Below are 24,009 nucleotides of genomic sequence, written 5' to 3'. Positions count from 1 at the left end.
AAATGGGCAAGCAGAGATTAAGCAAGCGGGTGCAGTGACTCACTGTCAGAGCCAGGCATAAAATGCAAAATCTGGCCTCCCCTCTCTCTCCTCCAGACACTCCTTTAACAAGAACAACCCAAACATCTATAAGAAAATACTTTTTATTTTTCCCTCACAAAAAATAGTTTCCTCCTCTATGCTGCAGGGAGCATCACCTGCAACAGGGACTGGATCGCACAGAGCAGGTGCTTTGCATGCTAAGCTGGAGAACGAAGTAGCCAATTTTGAGAGAAAGAGAACTCTGGTTGCCATCATGACTTGGGCCTGGCAGTACATCTGGTTTCTGCTCCCCTGGGGGTGAAATAAAGCAGAAGAGCTTAAGTGGGGCAGAGAAACATTAATGTGTCCACAACCGTCTTCTGCGCTCTCCAGTGTCACTCTAATCGCTCCCAGCTCTAGCTGTCTCCCATTGCCTGCACCCCCTTCATCCACAAGCTGCCCTAGAGTGGCATGGGCAGTGTCAGGGCAATCCTATGGGCATACTGATCTCTTGGCAATCAGTACTTTAGCACTGTAAAGTGGGTGAGGAACAGTTAACCTTTAGAATGCTGAAGACCGGTGTTATCATGCCTGTGCCTCTGCCTCTCCCTAGCAGGAGGCCACCATGCCTCCACTCAGAGACCATTCTCCCAATCATGTGCACCAGGCCCTGAGCCCAGTCCCCAACCCACTGCTCACCACTTCCCCCTTGGATTCCCAGCTTCATGAACCAGAGCACAAGGGGCATCCAACAGAGCAGAGTGGGTGAAGTTAGGCCTGTGCCATCTAAGAGCCAGAACCCCTCCCTCCTGCCAGCATATAGCACCCTACCTCGGAAATGAAGGCATTAGCCAGGGCTCTCAAGAATTACAAGGCAGGAGCAGGATGGTCTGTGACATTGAGAAGGGGGATCCTTAATTTACAATGCTGTAGGCATGCACTTTTCCAAGCTGGGGCTTGGACATTTTCAGAACATAGACTAATCTGTCCTCACTACATCCCTGGCTAGAGGAGTCACTACCACTAGAACCCCTACCTACACAGGCAACTTGGCCAAGGCTGCTGAGCACCTCAGGGATAGAGCAGGGATGAAGATTTGGGGAGTTCCAATCCCCAGCTTTGCTCAGGATAGGCGGAAACACTGCCTCTCAATAAAGGCCACTTCCATTCATTACCCTCCTTTCATTGTAGGGGTTCAGTTCACTCCATGCTGCCAGTTTCAGCCTAGCAGCAATCCGTGGGCAGCCGAATTTTTTCATCTCACCCGCAGCTAGACTAAAAGAGCAACAACGTGTGTGAGTCAAGTACAGTTTGGTTTCAGAAACAGCCAGTCCACACCCAGTAACAGCTCTGGGGCATAAAGGTGGTAGCTTCTTCCGGGCCCATAGAACCATCCTCTCAGTCACTACTCTATGGAAAAAACTAGACAGAGGTTTTTAAACAAAATGCAGTCCCCACAGTGAAATCCTGTGTCAGAAGCTGGAATTGCTGGCAGCTCTTCCTAGGACAGGTGAGTGTTGGGAATGCCACCAGCTCCTGGATAAGATACGTTCCAGCTGCTTATAGAGAGGGTGAAGTGCGTTGTTTGTACCAGATGCTGAGGGGAAAAACTTGGCATGCTGGTCCTTTTCCCCACCAAGAGCTGTTTCAGAAGCAGCTGGTGCAGGACAAGGATGCTGCTCTAGGTCAGGCTCTCTCTGAAACGTTGCACAATTCGCGCTCTCACTGCCCGGGCCTCACTGGAGATCTGAACAAAGGGGGTTTGCACTGGGAGCTCTGGGTCAGCATCCGACCCCTCCACCAGCTCCTCCCCCTCTGCCAGGTCTAAGGGCATCCTGCGGCTCAGGGCGATGTTGTGCAGTATACAGCAGGCCAGGAAGATCTGGCAGACTTTCTGGGGGGTGTACTGCAAGGAGCCACTTGATTTATCCAGGCAGCGGAAACGCATTTTCAAGAGGGTGCATGTCTGCTTGAGCACTGAGAGGGCCTCCTGGTGCATGGCATTGTACTTCTCCTCTCCCGGACTACATGGGAATAAAATTGGAGTCATGAGCCATGTTTTCAGTGGGTAACTTCGGTCTCCTGCAGGCACAGAAAGAGGATAGAAGAAATATGTTAGCACAGACTCCTCCAGGTCTTTGGAAGCTGAGCTCCCACCCTTCTTTGGGGGAAATGAAACCAAAGCACTCCCACCCCAGCCCCATAATGCGCTGTTAAACACCACACATAGTTTAGATCTTCATCTTTGCACATTCTTAAACATGTAACTAGTCCCACTGCAGTCAATGGACTGTTTATAGGCTGAAAGGTATCTGTGTGCTAAGTACTTACCAGGGTCTAAGTCTGCTCCATATTCACACTGGGAGTAGTTACAGTTCTTATCTTTCTAGATGAACCTTGCCAGTGGAGTGTCCAAGCATCTCACCATTTTACCCACATACCCCCGTGAGGAAGAGAAGTCCCTTTTATAGGCACAGGGTGGAATTAAGTGACTTGCTGAAGGTCACACAGCAGGTAAGTGGCAGAGTGGTGAATTGAACTCAGGACCCTATTCCCTGGACCATCCTTCTTACATATGGTCAGTCATGCTGAGATACAGATATCATCCCACCAGGTGCCGGGCGCGAGGGATCACTATGTTCGGTGAACAAGGTCAGGGGGCTGCTCCACAATGGAGAGGCTTCTCTGGTTGCCCACCCCCCAGAGCATCGTTGTCTGTCCTGACTCACCCAGCAGCCACAGCCCGTCAAGCCGGGCTCCGTCAAGCAGCCGAGCCAGGGCAGAGTTCTCCAGCACGGCGGCGTTGGGGCAGGAGCCAGGGTATTTGGCCACCACGTTGATGATGGTGCCATGAGAATCACACACCACCTGCATGTTCATGGAATGGTAGTTGCGGGCATTGCGATAGGCAAGCTCATTTTCTGAGGGGGCCCGCAGCGCCACATGCATGCTGCCTAGCAGGCCCAGCACCCCAGGAAAGCGGCTCTCAGCATGCCCTGCCGTGGGAACAGGGACTGGGAAGGTAATGTAGCGGGCAGCCCGGCGCTGCAGTGCCTCCAGGAATTGGGCCAGGCAGTTGGACATGGCTGACTGGCTGATGCCTGTAGTGTCCCGTGTGGCTGTCTGGAAGGAGCCTGAAGCCAGGAAGGTAAGGGCTGAGGTCACCTTGACAGCCACCGGCAAGGCGTGGCTGCGACCTGTCAAGCTCTCGAGGTCAGAGCCCAGCTCGCTGCAGAGCCCCGCAATAGCTGCCTTGTCCAGACGATAGCGCCGCAACACCTGCTCCTCGCTGAGGTCCAGGAAGGAGCTGCGGGCCCGGTACACCCGATGCTCAGGGTAGAAACGGCGCCGCCTGCTCCGCTTCCTCCGGGCCCCCGTGGCCCCCTCACTGCTGCGTTCCCGCACCCGCCGCAGCAGGAGCACTGCCTCTGACATCTTTCCTACGCCTAGCGGGCCCCGGGGGGCAGGAGCCACCCCACGCCTAGCGGGCCCCGGGGGGCAGGAGCCACCCCACGCCTAGCGGGCCCCGGGGCCCCCAACCCCTAGCGTAGCTAAGGGAGAGAGATGAGATCCACCCCCATACCCCCAGGGCGGGAGAAGGGCTGGTGGCAGCACAGGTAGCGCAGCCCGGTTGCCAGGGAGCCCCTCAGGCAAGAGCCCTACCCCCAGCAGGGGTGTGGTGCGAGCTGGGCGTGTCGCGAAATCCCCGTCTACACACCGCCTAGGGGTACTGATGCCGCCAGCGGGCACCTCCCCCACCCCCAGAAAAGAGGAGCAGAAGGCGCCCGGGAAGGGGGCAGGGGCCACTAGCCGAGCAGGGAGCGGAGCCCGCGCGCGGGTAGCACGAAGCCGCTGTGCCCCGTCGGCAACCGCAACCAAAATCTTCCAGTCTCGCAGCAGCTCCAGCGGCCCAGACCCCAGAGCTAGCACGACGCAAAGAGATCCCGCCCTTCCCCGCCGACCCTGATTGGCTGCACTCCCCTCATGTGACCGGAACCCACCCCTATCGGAACGCCATTGGCTGGGATGCCCGCCATACAGACGACCGGTCGTCCCCACAACGCATTGTTGTGACGTAAACTTCTACTTGTCCAATAACAGCTCGCTGATAGTGACCGGAAACCAATAGGAGCGTGGCGTTGGGAGAATGGGGTGGGGGCAGACGGGGTCAATGGCGGGGCGGAGCGGGTACGAGGCTCCGCCATTTTGTTATCGTCATCGAGACAAAACCGTGGCCTGAAGAAGAGCTGTTGGTGGTGGTGAGAGACCCGGGTCTCAGTCCCCCACTTTCCCCCTGCAAACGGGACTGGGCTGGGATAGAACCCAGGGGTCCTGGCACCCAGCCTCCCCCCACTGACCCACTAGATTCTGTCTCCCCCTAGAGCTGGGATAGAACCCAGGGGTCCTGGTGCCTAGCCTCCCCCCGCCGACCCACTAGATTCTGTCTCCCCCTAGAGCTGGGATAGAACCCAGGGGTCCTGGCGCCTAGCCTCCCCCCCCCCGCCGACCCACTAGATTCTGTCTCCCCCTAGAGCTGGGATAGAACCCAGGGGTCCTGGCGCCTAGCCTCCCCCCCCCCGCCGACCCACTAGATTCTGTCTCCCCCTAGAGCTGGGATAGAACCCAGGGGTCCTGGTGCCTAGCCTCCTCCCCCCCCCCCGCCGACCCACTAGATTCTGTCTCCCCCTAGAGCTGGGATAGAACCCAGGGGTCCTGGCGCCTAGCCTCCCCCCCCGCCGACCCACTAAATTCTGTCTCCCCCTAGAGCTGGGATAGAACCCAGGGGTCCTGGCGCCCAGGCCTGCCCCGACCCACTAGACCACCCCCTCCCAGAATTGGGAAAGAACCCCGGAGTCCTGGCTCCCAGCCCCCTTTCATCCATTTTAACCACTAGACAGCCCCCCCCTCCCCCCGAGCTGGGCTAGAATTCAGGAGGCCTGACACCCAGCCTCCCTTCCACCCCCCACCCCCATTTTAATGACTGGACCCCTGACTCACTAGACCTTACCCCCTCCCAGAACTGAGCTAGAGTCCTGGGAATACTCAACTCAATGACTGCAGATTACTTTGTCTTTAGTTACAATTAAAGAATAACTAGCTGAATAAAAAGTGGCCCTCTTAAGTCTGGCAATATAACTTGAGAGCTGATATTTGAAAGCAGGAGGCTTCTGTTCCGCAAATTAAATCTTGTTGCCTTTAAAAACAAGTTTTTCAGCACTGTGTGGCCTTATCCCCAGCTGATGTCTTTTGGCAAGGGACACTGGAAACTAAGTCAAACTCTTACTTGTGCTAGTGCCTCATCGTCAACTATTCCACCCACAGGCTCTGTTGAGATGGTGAAACTCTTCATTGGGAATCTGCCCCGGGAGGCAACGGAGCAAGAGATCCGGTCGCTCTTTGAGCAGTACGGGAAGGTGCTGGAATGTGACATCATCAAAAACTATGGCTTTGTGCACATTGAAGACAAGACAGCGGCTGAAGATGCCATTCGTAACCTGCATCACCATAAGCTGCATGGTGTCTGCATCAACGTGGAAGCCAGCAAGAACAAAAGCAAGGCCTCCACCAAGCTGCATGTGGGCAACATCAGCACCACCTGCACTAACCTGGAGCTGCAGGCCAAGTTTGAAGAGTATGGCCCGGTGATCGAGTGTGACATAGTGAAGGACTATGCCTTTGTGCACATGGAGCGGGCTGAGGATGCGGTGGAGGCCATCAGGGGCCTAGACAACACGGAGTTCCAAGGTGAAACATGAACCAGGGCAAGTGCAGCCTTCGCTAGGACTAGGTAGTGTCAGGTTCTGTCCCGAAGATCAGGTCAGGTGGGAATGCAGGATGTCGAGGCTGTATCTCTGAGTGTGACGCCAAGGTATGGGGAGGGTCTGCTCGAGATGTGAGCTCTCACTCCTGACGTTAAGTGTTACAAGGTAACTGTGCGAGCCAGATTGTGTATTAGAGAGTCCACAAAAGACTTGTGTTTGAGTCTGTGCACTGTTCAACCAAGCTAACTCCATTATTCCTCAGAGGACTTTACATTTGTTTCTTCTACCCTGTGTTGCTTACATCTTGTAGGATGTTAGGCTTCTCGTCCTAGATTTCACTGTAGTACCAGCTCCCCGTGTGGTTGGCGGGGGAGGGGATGATAAATCCACAGGGGGGGAGGATAGGATACTCCTATGAGGTGCGGGGAGCAGATGGGAGACACCCAGTCTCTTGTTCCATCCTGTGTTCTGGGATGGTCTCACTCCCGCCCCCCCCCTCCGTTTCCCTCCTGTCTAGTGTTTCTCATATTGCTGAAAGAAGATGGAAATGTTGGGCCAGGTGGCAGTGCCAGACTCAGTGTTGTCTGAGAAGTTAATGTATCTTATAAAGTGGCATTATCCAATTATGTGGGGCCTTAAGTTTCCTGCTCAGTTACAGAGCATTGCTGTAGCATTCTTGGAGGCTTTGGCCCCATTGTGCTAGGTGCTGTGCAAATCCATAGCAAGGCAGTGCCTGCCCCCAAAAGCTTACAGTCTAAGACAAGAGATAGCAGGAGGATACAGTACCGAGATGTGGAGAACACAAGGTAACAGTGAAATAAGCAGCTGCCCCAGCATGGCAGCCTCTTAACCATTCTTATGTCTTGTAGGCATCGCAGCAGAGGATAGTCTTAAGGAGTACAAGGCGGGTGGCTTTGTGGGTTTTGAATGGGGAGTTTCTTCTGTGCACCATCATAAACCTGTAAAGCAGCCCCAACTGAAGTCAGCATAGTACAGAACCCTATGGGTCTTCCCTTCCTCAGCTTGGTCGCTGGCACTGGAACCTGGAGGAAGTGAGTAGCTGAACCTGCCTTCCCTACCATCCCTGTAGCTGTTCCAGGGAAACGGGAAGTGCCAAACATGCTGAGCAGGATCCTTCTCTCCTGAAGGGGGAGGCTTTGTGTGTGTGTATGTGTGTGTCAGTCCTTGCTTTCCCTGGTAGGCTCTGAACTTTACCTCACTCAGCTCTTCTGAGGCCAGCAACTGGAGAAACTTGGCTCCAGCATTGCTACAACAAAGCTGTTTTAGTTGTAGGTGTGTGCAGTGGGGCTGAAGAAGTTTGGGCTGCAAGGGAAGTGGGACCAAATCTAACCTTTGAGGACAAGAGGAGAAAGATGGAAGTGATTTGCCTGGGGTGAGGGGATTGTCTTTCTTGATCCCCAGTCTTGCTAATTGAATTATTACCAGAAAATCTCACCTTTCCCCATGAGTTGTCCATTTTCCCTCACATTAAACGTGTGCGTATGTGAAATGTAACTGCCTCAACACATGGAAACGAGCTCCGCCATTGTCCTGCTTCTCTTACTGATGGAATCAGCACCTCCATGTGGAACCATAGGGTTAAAAAACACATTTCAAGGTTGTATTTACTCCTCTTGTGCCAAGCAATCCCATGGTTAGTAAGATACAAGGCGCATCAATCCCCTTTACTACCAGTATTCATTCTGTTTGCTTTTGGACAATGAAAATAGACTAGCCCAACGTTTATCAAATGCGGCCACCAGGGGCTTTTTGTGTGGCCATGACAGCTTCCTGGGTGGTAATGGGGGGCAGTGGCGTAGCAAGGTGGAGGGAACGGGGAGCGATCCCAATAAAAGGCGCCACCTGCTGCGGCGCTTTTACTCACCCAGCGGCGCTTTTTACCGAGGGGACAGCGCTCTGGGTCTTCAGCGGCACCTCGGCGGTGGGACCTTCACTCGCTCCGTGGGATTTTGGCGGCGGGTCCTTCAGTTCCACCAAAGACACTCAGAGCTAGTGAAGGGCCTGCCGCCGAAGTGCTGCTGAAGACTCGGAGCACTGCCGAGTGAGTAAAAAATTAAAAAGGTGCCAAGAAATTTTAAAAGCACCACTTGTGCTCAGTGGGAGAGCGGCCGCTGCCCTGCTCTGCCACTAGCTAAGCTACTGATGGGGGGGGGGGGGGGGCAAAGCATCAGCACCTCCCCCTCCCTCCTTGTTGCTCCTGGCCCTGCACCGCTTCTGGAGAGAGGTGGGGCACAACGCTGCAGGAGCAAGGTGAGTTCTTGACCCACCTTGGGGAGGAAGAGGTTTGTGTGTCAGGCTGCAGTGGCGGGACTTCAGGACCCTGGCTATGCGGCCCTGGGCTCCAACCGCAGGGCAGCGGGTACTGAAGTCCCCCGCTCCCCTGGCTCTGGCCATGCTGCCAGCTGTGGGGCTTCAGTCTCCAGCCCCTGGTTCCAGCTGCGTGGCAGCGGGCACTGGCTCCCGGCTCTGGACATGGAGCTTCTGTCGGCCTCTCAACCCCAGTTCTGGCCGTGCGGTGGCAGGCGCTGGCCCTGGGCTCCAGCCACGCAGCCCTAGCCCCTGGTGCTGATCCCCTGCCCCAGCTGCACGTCACCAGGTGCTGACCCACAGCTCTATTTCCAGACTCAAGCCACACAGTGGTGGGAGATGGCCCTGGCTGCAGACCCCTGGCCGCACAGCGAGCGCTGGCTCCAGCCGTGCATTCCTGGGTTCCGGCACCCAGCTCTGGGCTCTGGCCATGCAGCAGCAGGCACTAACCATGGGCACTGACTCACAGCTCCGGCTGCACGGCAGCAGGCTCCAATCCTTGGCTCCAGCCATTCAGTTCCTGTCCCCCTGCCTCTGAGTTCTGGCCTTGGGCACTGAGCCCCAGCCCTGGCCGCATGGCAGAAGACATCAGGTCCCCATGGCCCCCACTGCCTCCCAGAACCCTGTATCCATTCCCCCCCTGAGGACCCTGCTGCCTTACTGGCCTCGCATTCATTCTCTTCCTCCCCCCCCACAGCCTTGGGGCCCCAGCCCCACATCCATCCCATCATTGCCTCTGGTCCCTGCTGCCTCTCCCTTTCCCCCCACCCTCCATCCAGGGCTTAATGAGTCCTGGGGCTTGCTGAGAAAAGTGATATTAACAAACATGTAAATACCATTTTTCACAGCTTATTTACTAGCTATCTGAAAAGTAATACTTGTATGTTTGTTAATATCACTTAGCTACCTGGGAGGCTATGAAAAATGATACTAAGTGTGCTGTGATATTAACAAATATCACTTTTCACAGCAAGCCCCAGGACCCACTAAACCTTGGATGGGGGAGCCAAAGGGGTAGGCAGCATTGTTTTTGTTGTTGAGTCTGCCAAAAAACCCTACAAATATACATTACAGTGATTTGGATGTGTATCTGTGCATATTTAATTGCTTTTCCTAAAGTTAATTACGTATTTTAGGGAAAAGGTCAGTGTGGGCACCAGTGAGAGTTGGTGACCTGATGCCACCAAAAAACTTGTTGCAAGAACCCATGAACTAGCCTGTGTTGGTGCTACAGATGTTGCCCTGATCACTGAAATCAAGACCAAAATATTGGCTTAAATGGGACAGGAGCAGGCCCTTCTGAGAGGAATGACTGGCCTAGAGTTATGCTGTTATGGACCGTACCGGAGATTCTGAGTTCAAATGCTGGAGAAGCCCTTGAGGTGGAAGAGCAAACTATTGGACCTTGAATTTTAAGTCTTTAAATCCAGACTGGATGTCTTTCTAAAAGTTACGCTAGAGCTCAAACAGAACCTCTGGGCTGGATGCAGGGATGACTGGGTGAAGTTCTCTGGCCTGTGTTAGGCAGGAGGTCAGGCTTGGTGGTCAGAATGGTCCCTTCAGGCCTTAATCTATGATGGTCAAATCCAAACATACTTTCCACTAAAATGTAGTAGAAATGTTTCCTCTGGAATTTTGTAAAGCTGTTTTTAGCCCAGCCAGAGTCCTTGGCTTGTGCTACCTGATGTTATTCTAATTCAGGTAAGATAGTAGTTAGGGGAGGGTTTATGAGTGAGTTTTTTAAATAAATACAAAGTCCTTCAAAAAGCAGAAGCATCTTCTCAATGCCACCTCCTAGTAGCTGCTTTTGGGGATTTTCAAGTTTAATGTGAGTTTTCCAAAAGGGTGGTCTTGTTCTGCACAGGGCCAGGTATGACATCAGGGAGTTCTCATTAGAACTTGAAACTCCTCAAGGAAATATTTTGTGGAGTGGGGTTGGTAAGTGGGTAGCATTTGTGGAGTGGGAGTGGTGGTGGGAGGAATAGCATTTATTCAGAAAATATGTAACTTTCCTTGATTTTGCACTGTCCCTCATTGTGACTTGACAAAGGATGGTGCTTGCTCTTTCTTGCTTCAGAGTAGAATGTCTTTGGTGCATAATTTGGTCTGGATTTATTGGGCTGATCGAAGATGGGTCTGAAAGAGACACGTGGCATAGTAAGTGCCATGGAGTCAAGGGATATTTGCATGGCCTTCCTGGTACATGCATGGCTGTTTCTGTCTATGATTAAACAGCTTGGCTTTTGTGTCAGTGAAAAACAAGTATCTTCACACACCCCTCCTGGTGTTTTAAGAGACTGTTTGAGGCACATATCCTCAGCTCATCTACCTCCAGCTTCTTCAGGCCTTTCCATGGCTATTAATTGCAATAGGGGATATTTACTTTGTAGACATTAGGAAAAACTTCCTAATTTTCAGGGTAGTTAAGCACTGGAACAAATTACCTAGGGACATAGTGGAACTTCCATCATTGGAGGTTTTTAAGAATAGATATGATGGGGCACACCTATCAGGGATGGTCCAGATGATACTTAGTCCTGCTTCAGTGCAGGGGACTGGAGTAAATGTTTTGAGTGCTACATTTCTATTATTTCTATGAGAGAAATATTCTCCATGCTGTCCTCCTTCCCCCACGTGGCCTGTGGTATCCTGCCTCTTTTCTGCTAAAAGTCTCTAGCCGGCTGCCTACTTCCCTAACAAGCTGCCAGTAACTTCACAAAGCAATTGGCTCTTCTTTCTAGTGCTGCAGCCCCCCGCTGGCCTGGCCAGCTGTTGACCCAGGGCTATCTTCTGCAGCTCCATTGGAGTGCTCAGGGGCTTCTACCCATGAGCACAGGCTGTCAGCAGGCAAAGTGGCATTGTTCAGACTGCGGGGGACAGAACCACCACGTTCTTGTAGGAGGGGGAGCATTCCATATCAAGGCCAGCAGGCTCAGGCAGAAGAATACCTGCTGCTGTGAAGCCTACCAGCCTATGGGTGTCCTCCAAGACCAGGATCCCCCATCCTATGGTAGCCCTCCTAGTGACAGAGAAAAGCTTCACAATTTGAATCCTAAAGGCTCCAACCAGAAGACTGGTAAAAGGAACCCAAAATGTATTAGATTTAAAATTGCATGGTTCTTTCTAAACCATTTCATGATTTGGGGTGAGCCAGACTCTGCTTGTGCCTAGCAATACTGAAAGAGCAATAAACACGTAAAGCAGAATTGCCCATAGTGCTGATTCTCAACACCACTTACTAGAAGAAAACTCCACTGCATTTTGTCATGGAGTCACAGGGTCTGATCTGTGCCAGCCTGTTACCAGTTTCCTGGGAGTGACCCCTTTAATGTGCCAGGACCCACAAAGTTCCACAGGGGCAAGCCTGTGGCTTCCATGACTGAGACCAGGCTTTTGGCACTGCAAACCTGCGCGCTCTCTCTCTCTCTCTCTCTCTCTCTCTCTCTCTCTGCCTCCTTGCAGTGAATCCAGCCAATCCTGACTCCTACAGGAGGTTTGTACTGTAACCCTTCAGGGCACAGTGCTTTCTGAGAGTATTCACAGCGACACAGGCAGCCTTTTCAAAACAAGGTAACCATCTGGTAGTCATCTGGCTACAGAATCTGAAAAGTCTTGGATCAGCAAAGTGAGGCAGATGTTAAGCTATAGTCCATCCTGGCCGAGCCAATGCCATGATAAGCCAGCCAAGCTGCAATGGATTCCATTCCTCTCCCTCCCTGCAGGGCAGCCCTTATTCTAGTTCCCTGGCATCTTGTTCTCCAGCTCTGTTCACATGCTGCTCTGCAGGGGTTTCCCGCTGTTAGGTGATGGTTCTTCAGTTGTTGGGGAATCATTGTCTTGCTGGGCCCTCCTGATTTGGGTCAGTTTCAGCCAATTCTTTAATGACTCTTATTGTTCTACCCAGAGAGCAAGGTGACACACACACACCCCTCCTGTCTTCTCCACTGTTCCAGGAGTCATGTTAATCCTTTTGCACCCACTGGGTAGAACAGCATCCCACTTTGTCACCCGCTTGCATGAGCAAAGGAACAGGGTGGGCACTTATCTATGCTTGGTAGGTTTGAATCTCTCTGCAATTTCATAAGTGTCCCCTGGAATGTCTGTATTTAGCCTCTGCTGGTGCAGCGGTTAGAGACTTTTGTGTGTGAATTCCTCACTTACACGATTCTCTTCACCCCCCTGCAAGTACACCTGTAGGAACTTAAGCAGTAAATCTTATCACCTTTTCAGGCTTAATATGTTGGAGGCTTGGTCTGTTGGTAAGAGGTATTGTCGCTTAGCACCAAGCATGCTACCTGAAAGAGGTGGTCAGTGTCCAATTGGTACTATAGTGTGTTTTTCCAAGTGTCCTGGAGGAGTAGTTCTCAACCTCTTCCAGATCAGAACCCCCCTCCCAGTCAGTAATGTGGGATGGCAGTATGGCTGTGACTCCCTGAAACCTGTTGGCTATCCCCAGATTGAGAACCCCTTCTCTAGAGGCACCAGAGTCTAGCAGCCAGTATATATTGATGTGGATATCGGGCCACCAGAACCATTTTCATTCAAGTTCTTGGGCAGATCCATTCGGGCTGTTGGAGTGGCCCCGTACTAGGACACTGTGCTGTGAAACAGGACACCTGGGTTCTATTCCCAGCTCAGCTGCATGACCTGGGGCAAGTCCCTTCTCCTTTCTGTGCTACTTTCTCCCTCTGAATAATAGGAATACTGTTACTTACAAATGAGGTGAAGTAACAGATAGAAAGCTCCATTGAAGACTTAGATATTGTTAAACAATACCCATGCCCCTTGATTCGTGGGACAGATGCCATGAGTAGTAACTTCATATTGTGATAATGCCCAAGGTCTCAATTGGGGTTGTGCTGGGTACTGTTCGATGGCTCTGCTCTACACATTAGAACAGAGGTAGGCAACCGATGGCACGCGTGCCGAAGGCGGCACATGAGCTGATTTTCAGTGGCACTCTCACTGCCTTGGTCCTGGCCACCGGTCCGGGGCCTCTGCATTTTAATTTCATTTTAAAAGAAGCTTCTTAAACATTTTTAAAAACCTTATTTACTTTACATACAACAATAGTTTAGTTGTATATTATAGACTTATAGAAAGAGACCTTTAAAAACATTAAAATGTATTACTGGCACACAAAACCTTAAATTAGAGTGAATAAAAGAAGACTCAGCACACCACTTCTGAAAGGTTGCCGACCCCTGCATTAGAATATACTTGTTTTCTCTGTCAGATAGAAATGCGCTTAATCCGAGAAGCTAGTTTTGGCAGTATGGTATTAGGAAGATAGATGTCCCCTTTCCCAAAAACAGTCTCTGAGGAGCCAGAGATGTGTTGGTGACACTCTCACATTGTCTTCTCCAAATAGATAGCTTTTCATCAGCCATGATTTCATGGTATGACCCACTTTCCCTGCTAGATGGCCAGCTCTGCTCAGCCTACGACACTCTATCTTTAGAAATTAAAAAGACCACCACAGTTATTTGTATTACAGTAGCACATAGAGATCCCTATTCAGATCATGGCCATATTTTGCTAGACATTGTACAAACATTGCAAGTCACAGTGTCTGCCCTGAATAGCCAAAAGGTGGAAAAGGAGGAAGGGACTTGCCTGGGGTCACACAGCCAGTCAGTAGAAGAGCTGGGAACAGAGCTCAGGTTTCCTTATTGCCAGTCTGCCCACTAGACCCATAGTGCCTCCTTGTCACTATGATGGTAGTTCAGCTTCTTAAAATTGCTGGAGTGTAATTAGTCAAATGTTTCTTTTTGAAAATCTTTTTTTTTTTTTTTACATTCCTCAATGTTTAAGTGGCCACAGGGTGTCCAGATGCTGCTTTTTCTGGGTGTTATATGACTGGCCATCCAGACAGAAATCCACACTGAGATTTAACTGCCGCACAAAAAACCCAGCTGAAAATTCAAAGGAGAACATATAGCTCTTATGATGAGTTCTTCAGCAGTAGAGCAGTAGAGGAGAGAGCTTTTAATTCTTAGTTCAGTTAACCTGTAAGAGTAGCTTTGTCTTCAAATAACTGATCTGAGCTGTAAGCTAGGTGGGAGGTCAGATGGCATACGACTGCACCTGGATCAGAATCCATTCCTGCCTACCAGGCTGCGGTTCTTGACCTTCCCCAGTTGCTGTCATGCTCTTTGCCTTGTGTATCCCATACTCTGAATCCAGTCTCCCATAAAGTCATTGGGACTGTGTTGCAAGTAGTGTTATCATGATTACCCTATCCTTGTTCGCTTTCAGAGGGTTTTATTTCTTCTGATCTAACTTGCTGGTCCCAACGCTGCATGCTGCCCTTGGCTACCGTTATTCCAATCCCACCCCTCTATCTGATATTACCTCTTGGAGAAGTTGGACTTTGAGCCCAATTGTTTAGCCATGTTGACTGGGATTTTCAAAGGAGCCCGGAGGAATTAGACTCCCAGCTGCCTTCTCCTTTAGCTAGGAACTGAGTATATTGAAAATCCCAATCTCCTGAGTGCAGAACGCAGCTGCTGACTCATCTGAGTTTTGTGCTTGTGGGGTCTGGCTGCTGAACTAGGCCAGTTGAGTGTAGAGATAATAGTATTGTTCAGTTTTCTCTATTGCATGGGTTTGCTCTTGTTGGACCCTGACGATGCTAGGTAGGGTTCAGGAGAGCAGCCTCTCCAAATAGAAAAGCTCCGTACAAGCGACAATTGGCTTGACTAACTGAAAGTGCATTGCATAGAACTGAGGTTCTGCACAGCCAAAGCTGTAGCATACAGGCCTAGAGAGAGTGAGCTACAACATGAGTTACAGTAATAGGCCACTTGGCCTTGTAAACTCTATGGGGGCAAGGGAAGGAGTACTCTCCAGAGTGTGTGAAAGCTAACTTAAGGGTCTGGAAACCCACTCTTAAGCCTGATATCCCCTATAGTTACCTCCCTATCTCAGAAGGCAGAGACTGGAATAAAGAATTGTCTAGAGCCAGGCTATGAATTGCATAGTCACCTTGGGGAGCACTTACGCATGAGAGAAGACCCAGTGATTTCCCCAGGGTAGCAAGGATGGTCTAATAGGCCTCTGGCTTGGGAATTGGGAGCCTTGGGTTCAGTTCCTGGCTCAGACTCCTCGTGTGACCCTGGGAAAGTCACTTCATGTACCCTGTGCCTCAGTCCCTATACAATGATGACACCATTTCCCTACCTTACAGTGGTGGTGTGAAGATGCTAATACTTGTGAAGCGCTCAGACCCTACAGGGGCCATATAGTTCCCTAGATAGATATGTAGCTGCTCACCAGTGTGAGGAAGGAGTTGATAGTCTGGTCTTGGAGCAGACTTGAATCCGGCTCAAGATAGGAACTAGGGAAATATGTAACTTTAAGCACATGAACAGCCTCACAGAGCTAAAGGTTCACATCTGTCAAGAAGTTACCTGGATCAGAGCCTAAGTACCTTCCTGAAACAGGCCTTAATGCCACTCAAATGTTACTTTTCAGGAGAAGTTTGCTTTTTATTCATGGTATGATTCTTACTGTAAAACCATTAACCTCGGCCAATCGGGATTCCTTCCCATTGTGAGTGCTGCGGAAGGTTGTGGAAAGGCTAGGTTTTGATTGGCTGCTGAGGGAATGAGATGGTTGAGTTACTTGGTTCTTGCACACTGCAAATCTTGCGGTTTTCCATGTGGCATCAGTTTATTATAGCAACCATTCTTGCGTCTGTTTCTTAAAGGCAAGCGGATGCGCGTGCAGTTGTCCACCAGTCGGCTTCGGACGATACCTGGGATGGGAGACAAGAGCGGCTGCTATCGGTGCGGGAAAGAAGGGCACTGGTCTAAAGAGTGTCCAGTAGATCGCACGGGGCAAGTGCCTGACTTTACCGAAACCTATAATGAGCAGTACGGAGCGGTGCGCACTCCCTACCCCGCGGGCTATGGGGAGACCATGTATTACGATGATGGGTATGGAGCAATGGTCGACTACTACAAAAGATATCGCGTGAGGCCCTATGCTACGGCATCTGCATACGACGCCTATGCAGAGCAAACAATGGCCCAGTATTCGCAGTATGCGCAATACTCCCAAGTACAAACCACAGCCATGGCCGCCACCACAGCCATGGCCGCCACCACAGCCATGGCCAATCGCCTCACTACTACCCTAGACCCTTATGATAGAGCGCTGCTGCCAACCCCGGGAGCAGCAGCAGCAGTCGCTGCAGCTGCAACTGCTGCTGCGGCAGCCGCGTCCTCCACCTATTACACCCGGGATAGAAGCCCCCTGCGTCGCACGGCAACCGCGGCCACCACCGTCGGAGAGGCGTACGCTTACGAACGTTGTCAGCTGTCTCCAGTCTCGTCAGTCGCTCGGGCTTCCCTCTACGATGTTCAGCGGTTCGAGCGGGAGTCATACGCAGACAGGGCGCGGTACTCTGCGTTTTGAGTCGGAGGTGAGAGCTTTGTGAGTGGCAGGACGTATGTGCTGCAGGAGTATAAATTGAGCTTGATGCACAGTTAAGATTTACCAGGGTTTCCACCAGCATCTGTCTGTGATCTACCAACATTAGCCCAGTGAAAGCATATTGTTAGTGTTGCTTGTAAAAGCCTGACATCTTTACCACATTAATGGAGTACTTGCACTTCAGTGAACTGCCTATATTGTGAAGCAGCCAGAACAAGTGTGCATTCACATGGGACGGGCATGGAGTCTTTTAGAATAATCCCTATCGCCAGTGTTGAGTTGCCCCAGCTCTTTTGTCCTGTCCTAACCCATTCATCTTGTTTTTGAATGAAGATGATTTGAGATAGGCAGTATGCACTCAGACAGTTGGTATGGGGTCAGTGTCAACCTTGCTTTGCTATTTTAGCGCAGGGTCTAAATCTGGACTTTAAAGCAACTCCAGATGTAAAGCTATATTTATCAGTTTTGAATGGCTCTAGGTCAGTAAGGAATATGTCACTGTTTCCCCTGTTGGAAAGCTGACAAGATCCATATCTCCTTGCTGGATTTGAAGTGTTGTCTATGTGCCGTTTTTATAGGCCTTGTAATCACCCAGCAATTTATTCTTGAGAAGAGGATAGAATTATTTTTTGCACACTTATTTCTACCATGGAAATGCTGCTAACCTTTCAGCATACTCTAAAACTGGCAGAGATTTTGATCTTCCTGTTTAAGGGCTTTATAAAATAGCACTTAGGGGAAATAGACACTTCCCCGCCCCCCTTTTTTCTGGCCCTGAACAACAGTTGAAACTACAGTGTCAGTCAGATTTGGCCCCAACACTTCTTAATTTTAAAACAAGCCTTTGCAATTCTCCATTGCTTGAAATCTTTAAATCAGGGTTATACATTTTTCTAAAAGCCACACTTCAGCTCAACTGCAATATATTGAACATGATCCAGGCATGATAGGATGAAATTCTCTGGCCTGTTGTACAGGAGGCCTGATTAGGTCTGACTACAGGAGGTCCTGTGGCATGAAAAACTGTAAAATGCTAGGGTCAGTAGAGATGTTTGTTATTTTAAAATTCCAGTAAGATTTATGAAAGAAATCTTTCCCTGCATTGTTTGCAGCATCTGAGAGCCAGTAGATACAGACTAAACAAAGTCTAGTTAACCAGTCTGTTTTCATTGTTTCAGTGAAATGCAACAGGAGTAAACTCCAATTTTTAAAAAGTCTGTCACTTTAATCTTAAAAGTACATTTCACATGGGCAGGAACCTCTGTATTGCTGACTCTCACAAATGTATCACAAGTCTCACAATAGTTGGTGTTAAAGCCCCAGCAGTCATGTGATTGTGTGAGACTCTGCTTACTTCAGTTTGTGGTTGCAAAGCAAAGCTTTAAAATATGAAGCGAGTTCACCCTGGCACCAACTGTAACTCAGGAGTGTTCTCAGGGTTTGTCTTGTCCAGTTCCAAGTAACTCAAACACCTGGATTCCTGCTTCTCTTGGGATATTATCCCTCAGTTTTTTGCCTGCTATTTCCTTTAACTCCATCCTATTACTTCTGACTAATTCCCCTTTGTGTAACTCTGAACCATCTCTCGCCCCCATTGTTACCACAGCCTTCATATACTCTGCTGACACTCGGTGTTGTCCAGGGCCTTTCCAAAGCCATGGACACACTGGTGGTGGTGGTTCTTCTCACAGGTGCATAGCTATGCTGTCCATCCTGACCATGTCTTCATAAATCAGCCTCTCTGGCCTGACCTTTTGCCCTGCTCCAAACTCCTGGCTTGGGGTTGCAGGTTTTAGGGGTCTGTTTCCCAAGCCCTGCTCATCTTCTCCTGTCTCCCTTGCCCCTTCCATGCTCCTGGCTTCTTTTAACCTTCACTCTTTACCCCTAAATTTGGAGGCAGTGGCAGAAATCACAAATGGAAAGAGAATTCTGGGAGCTTTCTGCTGCCTTTTCTGTCATCCTAGTCCCATCCCTTATGTCTCCCCAAACCAGGTCCTGTTCAACAGGTGACTTGATTACAGTGTATAAGTGTCTTCGTGTGGAGAAAATCCTGGCTACTAATGGGCTTTTACATCTAGCAGGGACAGTCAGAACAAGAACCAATGGCTGAGAGTTAAAACCAGACATACTCAAATTAGAAATAAGGCACAAATTTTACACAGTGAGGTTGATTAACTATTGGAATAAACTCCCAAGGGAAGTGATGCATTTTCCATCTCATGAAGCCTCCAGTCCAGGCTGGCTGTCTTTCTGGAAAGTGCTTTACTCAAACACAAAGTATTGGGCTCAAAGTTGGGGAACTGAGTGACATTCTCTCACCTGTGTTATATGGGAGTGGCAGCACATATACTAATGGTCCCGTCTGGCTTTACATTTATAAATCATCATCATACATGGGCTTTCAAGTTTGTGAGACTGCTAGAATGCACATGCTGCTCTGGAATATCAAGAGCCTTCTAAAAACATACCTTTGATTCAGTTCCCTCAGGTTTTAGCAGTGATCAGAGCAGATAGTTCGTGCTGTGTTTTAGCTTGAAAGAATCTTGAGTACAGCAGAGCAAAACAACTCACATTAATGTGGACAACTGTGTTCAACCAATGGAGTGTCTGAATCCACAAATACATTTTGCCTCTGACATGAGCTCTTATACCAGCTTCACCTCTCTGTCTTGTAAAAGCCCATCAAGTATTCCACAGGTGGAGTGGTGGGAATTTGGCTGTGAATGGCAGATTGTTAATGCACCAGCTCTGTGCAGAATGTGTTTGATGTGCAAAACTGGGCATTGTCCAAGACTGTGGTAGCCGGTGGAGGGAGTGACACTTGGAGGCAATGAAACCCCAAAGCAGTGATTAGCTAAAACTTTAACTCCTTCATTCTGTTTGATAACCTTCTACTCAGCACTCTGGCTGCCAAGTCATTGCAAGAGCAAAGGGCCTCCCAAAATGCCATTTGGCTCCTGTTGTCAGCAGAATATACCGTACGTGATAGTAGCTAGTGGCCCTAGTTAAGCCAGACAGTGAACCACATGCTTAAAACTGAGCTCATGCTTTGAGTCAATGGAACTTAAGCATGTGCTTTGCTGAATGGGGATAGATGTAAGCACATGCTTTGCTGAATGGGAACCAGAGTGAGAGCACAGAATGGACTTCACTTAGCATTAAAATGAAACTCCAGGGACTTCAAAGTCATCTTGGGCTAACTTGTACCCGCTGCTGAATATTTGCACTAAGTGCTGCACCGTCAGAAGCAGACGTAGCTCCATTGGCTTCTGGGGGTGAAACCTGTGGCAGCGGCAGTATGGTCTAGACTAGAGAAAGAACTGCAGCATTGGGAGGCAGGCAGGCCCGAGTTCTAATGTTGTCTCTAACTCTGAGGTCTAGTCTACAGGGGAACACTTTGGGGAGTTAAAACTAATTAACTGAAGGTGTGAAGTAAAAGCACATCAAACCCCTATGTGGACATTCTCATTCAGAATTGAAGTGTCCTTAGTTGGCTGTAGTGAGGGTTAAGCTACAGCAAACTAAGGGTTTATCTACACGGGGACAGTTGAGAAAATTGTGAATTAGCTTTTAAAGTGGGTTAGTTAAACTGCATTAAATCCTTGTGTGGACATTCTTATTCAGAACTACAGTCGCCTCAGTTCAGTTTAGTTTAATTAACTTTGGAAGTGAGTTAAGCTAACCAAAGTAAGTCTATTTTAATTCTGAACAAGAACATCCACACAAGGACTTAATGCAGTTTAATCCACTTAAAATTCACACCGTTAGTTAATTCATCTTCACTTTCCAGAGTGTCCCTACATAACAAGCTCTGAGTCATTTTACTATTGTCATCTTACCACCCAGGGGCTGTTGTGGAGATTCGTCGGTGTCTATAAAGCTAAAGCGTTAGTAATTTGGCCCAGTCAACCTAGTGTTATGGTGGCATGTAGAAGCCCAGTTAAGATCAAAGCCCCACTGTTCTTAGTTCTCCACAGACAAAGAGAGTCCCTGCCCTGAAGAGCTTGCAGTCTAAATAGGTTGGGATGGGGACCAGAGGTGCAGAGAGGAGAAAAGACTTGGCCCAGGTGTGTCAGCAGGTCAGTGGCAGAGCCAGGAATAGAAACAGGAGTTCTGTAGGCGCCTCCTTGCTCCAGCCACTACTCCTCACCCAGAGAGGAGAAGAGAGCACTGGTCTCCTTCTCAGTCTAGTTCCCTATCAACTGGACCACACTTCATGTCTCGTGTTAGGCAAGCTGCTCCTTTGGTTTTTGAGCTACCTTGCGGTGAAGTTGAGCTACTGCCCGTGGAGATTTAGCACTATTTACACTAGAAAGTTGCACCAATTTTCACTTAAGGCATGATTTTTAAACTGGTTGACAGAAACCAGTGCAAGAAAGACAAGTGGGTGGGCTTTAAACCAGGCTTATTTCATTTCAGTGTAAATTGGTTATGGACTTGGTTATGGTATGGCTTAAAGTACTTCAGAATAGGAGCATCCACCCAGGGCTTTGCACCAGTTTAAAGCTAGCTTTAAACCAGCATGGCTTGTGTGTGTGGACGGTACGAGGGCTTGGGGTGGGCATGAGATCTCTGGGCTTTTTGCCACTGTGGCTACTTCTGACATAAGCCTTTGAAACTGTATTGTGCTTTCTTTCAGGTAGCATATTCTCGGGCGGACCCTCGGGCTCCCATTACACGGGAAAGTTTGTCCTACTTCCCCCACCATCCCACTGCCTGCGACGGGTATTGGCTGCCTCTAGTGTGTTTATTTTTAATGGAGGTTCTTGTGTTTCAGTAAAGTTGTGACCCACTGTATCTTTTTTTTCTTAACTTTTCAGTCCTTGAGCACTTCCCCACACTTGCAAGCATAGTTCCTTTCTTCCCCTAACTCCACATTGGCCCTGTTTGGGCTCAGGTTCTGCATGGGTTGGGGTGGGGATTCACTGTCTTCCAGGTAACTTGCTCATAGAGTTCACGTCATTGTTTCCTTTCTCTTCTCAGCATTGTGGATGGAGAATCCCAAGTCTCCTCTTTATTTATTTGTTGTTGTTGTCTTGGGAGTTGATCTGAATCCCAGTTCAAACCCACCTCCTCTGAGACTAGACTGTGGCTGAGGTGTTTCCAAAGCAGCTAGTGCTTGCGTAGAAGCTTATCTGTTAGAATCTGTTGTGGAGTTTTTACCACGGCTTTTCCAGCAAAATAAAAATTTCCAACAGAGGGCCCTGGCTGTTCTTTCTTTCAGGAAAAAAACCTTAGCCCCTGATGAGTTCATCTCCTACCCCCAGCAAGGCCCGGAGCATTTGTGTCTGCTGCAACCTCATTGTTCAGCTTGAACAGTAGAGGTTTACGGATTCACTTCAATCCGTGCAGGGGCCCAATCCAGTCATGCAGGAGCTGGCTTGAGGAAGTGGAATGGTACTAGAGTAACCCCAGGAGGCTCCCAACAGCCATAGTGAGAGACAGTCCCTGCCCCAAAGAGCTCTCAGCTAGTGAGAATATATTTTTATATATATATTTCAAAGCGTGTCCTAGCCTCTGAGCCAAGCCATAATGGGAGGCTGCAAATGCCTGAGGAATGGGTGATAGCCTCATAGAGAGGGGTGGGGAGAGAAGATTAGGTTAAATAAGGTGTTTGTGAGGAAATGGTAGGGAAGAATGGAGTGGAGAATAATACTAAAGATATTAATAAAACCGCTTTGTACGTCTATTTTAGGTACTAATAGGCCCCTCTTATCATAGTGTCTGCACATTTCACTTTTAACTAAGTTATTGTTACACCCTGGCAGGCAGGGCAGTGCTATTGTCCCCATGTTACAGTGGAAGAAACTAAGGCAGAACAAGCTTTATGCAACTTTCCCAAGGTGAGTCTGCAGTGGAGCAGCAAATTGAACGTAGGTCTGAGACCCCAGCTGCTGCCTGAACCACTGGACCATCCTTCCCAATGCAGGGGGCTGCCCACTTCTGAAATTCTGTGTTTAGTTCTGATCATTTCACACATTAAGCCTAAGAGCAGATGTCTTTCTAAAGGATATGCTATAGTTCAGGTAGAAGGGAGGTGCCTGATCCAGGAATCGCTGGCTGAGATTTTCTGGCGTGTTATAGACGTGAGGATCTAGTTGTCCTTTCTGGCCTCAAACTGTATGAATCCAACTGGCTTTAGAGATGGGGGTCAAGAATGGAGGGGGAAATCTCTTCTTAAGAGAGATTGAAAAGACTGCAGTTGCTCATCTTTAGAGAGGAGACAGGCTGGGACCTGGTGAAAGACGACGCACTGGAGAAGGTAGGTGGGAGCTGCTGTTCAACTCATTTCATGATACAAGAACAAGGATTGTAGGGAAACTGAAAAGTGGCAAAAGGAAATACTTCTTCATACACTCTCACTGCACACTTAGTCTGGGAAACTTGTTGCCACAAGATGTCAGTGAGGGCGAGAGGTGATTAGACTCCAAAAAGGGATCTGATGCTTCTAGAAGTATTGGGAATAACTAGAATTAAGCAATGAAGAATAAAGAAGAGCTTGTGAATGGCTCTAAGCCTGCCTGTTTCAGAGCCTGAGCTGACCCTTAGCTAAGGGGGTCAGAAGGTCACCAGTTATCCCAGTGCTACCTCTGGGGATTCATGCACCTTCTGAAGTAGCTGGCAGAGAGGAGATACCGGGCAAGATAGGCCCACAGGTCTGCTCCATTGTGGCAATACCCATTGGAATGAGATGCAGAGTAAAGGGGTCAGATTATGCGGGAGGGCTTCCCCATGCAGAGGAAGGTTGTGGAGCTCAGATTTTGTGCTGGCACTTGGAGGTAGAGACATGGACTCTGCACCATTCACTTGTGCAAGTGGAGGCTGAGTGTTTAATCCCCTAGATGCATAGGATGGCTGGGGAAGTAATTTCAGGAGGGCACTATGCACCCCCCCCCCCATGACTTTCCTATCCTGGGTCAGAGATGCCTCTCATGTCCCTCCTGCATTTTCAAATCTTGCTTCCTCCCACTCCATTAAATGTGTGAAGATCCTTCTGGCTACCATGTTCACCACAGCCTGGGTTCGGGATGGAGACGGGCTCCCCGGGGGCAGTGCACTGGAGATGACACAGCTCTTTATAGGAGAGCAGGAATTTCTCACTTTACAACTTAGCTCTGCAGCAGGAAGGCTGAGGAGCTATCAGGTAGCTAGGAGAGTAACAGCCTGCGGTCATGTCTAGCATATTAGCCAGGGGTCAGTGCTGATTGCACCCACCCTCCTTCCAGACACAACCTACAGTCATGTGCAGATTGAGGTATGAGTTGCACCAGCCCAGGGTCAACCTTGGTTTAGGTTGAATCGCATCTAAGTTCAATAAAGGGCAGTGTCATACTGCAGACATGGTGGACTTTTCCCCTAGTGGTGTCACACAATGCCCATGGGGCCGCTATGCTGCCCTCTGGTGCCAAGAGGTCATCCCAGCCAAAAGCTACCAACCAGTTTGTACTGCCCCATGCAG

At 49.5% G+C, this 24,009-nt stretch overlaps 3 protein-coding genes across 8 annotated transcripts in view; 2 read left to right on the top strand and 1 right to left on the bottom strand.

Annotated features, from left to right (window-relative positions):
* Window positions 1–127: 127 nt before the first annotated feature.
* Window positions 128–3,973, bottom strand: LOC123373816 (putative nuclease HARBI1). Of its 5 annotated transcripts, none has more exons than XM_045022980.1 (3): window positions 2,751–3,973; window positions 1,853–2,103; window positions 128–1,780 (listed from the first exon to the last, which is right to left on the bottom strand). In XM_045022980.1, exons 1-3 carry the CDS (start codon window positions 3,454–3,456, stop codon window positions 1,703–1,705), a joined length of 1,035 nt encoding a protein of 344 aa, XP_044878915.1. In that variant the 5' UTR covers window positions 3,457–3,973; the 3' UTR covers window positions 128–1,702. The 5 variants fall into 5 exon arrangements, 2 of the variants coding, with proteins under 2 accessions (XP_044878915.1, XP_044878913.1); XR_006580866.1 differs by having other exon boundaries at window positions 128–333; window positions 853–2,103; XR_006580867.1 differs by having other exon boundaries at window positions 128–333; window positions 1,058–2,103.
* Window positions 3,974–4,137: 164 nt separating this feature from the next.
* Window positions 4,138–21,751, top strand: LOC123373815 (RNA-binding protein 4B-like). Of its 2 annotated transcripts, XM_045022976.1 has the most exons (4): window positions 4,138–4,280; window positions 5,344–5,766; window positions 15,823–16,539; window positions 21,190–21,325. In XM_045022976.1, exons 2-3 carry the CDS (start codon window positions 5,355–5,357, stop codon window positions 16,530–16,532), a joined length of 1,122 nt encoding a protein of 373 aa, XP_044878911.1. In that variant the 5' UTR covers window positions 4,138–4,280; window positions 5,344–5,354; the 3' UTR covers window positions 16,533–16,539; window positions 21,190–21,325. The 2 variants fall into 2 exon arrangements, with proteins under 2 accessions (XP_044878911.1, XP_044878912.1); XM_045022977.1 differs by lacking the exon at window positions 15,823–16,539 and having other exon boundaries at window positions 21,190–21,751.
* Window positions 5,640–24,009, top strand: part of LOC123373814 (zinc finger protein 883-like) — a 29,391-nt gene continuing 11,021 nt past the window's right edge. Inside the window, exon 1 of the mRNA XM_045022973.1 lies at window positions 5,640–5,766. The gene's annotated coding sequence lies outside the window, so the exon portion shown is untranslated. The remainder of the gene's footprint in view (window positions 5,767–24,009) is intronic.

The sequence above is a fragment of the Mauremys mutica genome, chromosome 7 (genome assembly GCF_020497125.1).
Source record: "Mauremys mutica isolate MM-2020 ecotype Southern chromosome 7, ASM2049712v1, whole genome shotgun sequence".
In the NCBI taxonomy this organism is placed as follows: domain Eukaryota; kingdom Metazoa; phylum Chordata; order Testudines; family Geoemydidae; genus Mauremys; species Mauremys mutica.
Note: the sequence above shows the minus strand (reverse complement) of the source record. Positions and strands in the feature narration are given on the sequence as shown.

Excerpts from the sequence above, each read along its gene's own strand:
- LOC123373816 (XM_045022978.1), bottom strand. The coding sequence starts at position 3,456 with ATGTCAGAGGCAGTGCTCCTGCTGCGGCGGGTGCGGGAACGCAGCAGT. Across the intron at positions 2,104-2,750 it reads TGACGGGCTGTGGCTGCTGG|GAGACCGAAGTTACCCACTG; the intron begins GTGAGTCAGGAC and ends CTGTGCCTGCAG.
- LOC123373815 (XM_045022976.1), top strand. The coding sequence starts at position 5,355 with ATGGTGAAACTCTTCATTGGGAATCTGCCCCGGGAGGCAACGGAGCAA. Across the intron at positions 5,767-15,822 it reads AGACAACACGGAGTTCCAAG|GCAAGCGGATGCGCGTGCAG; the intron begins GTGAAACATGAA and ends TGTTTCTTAAAG.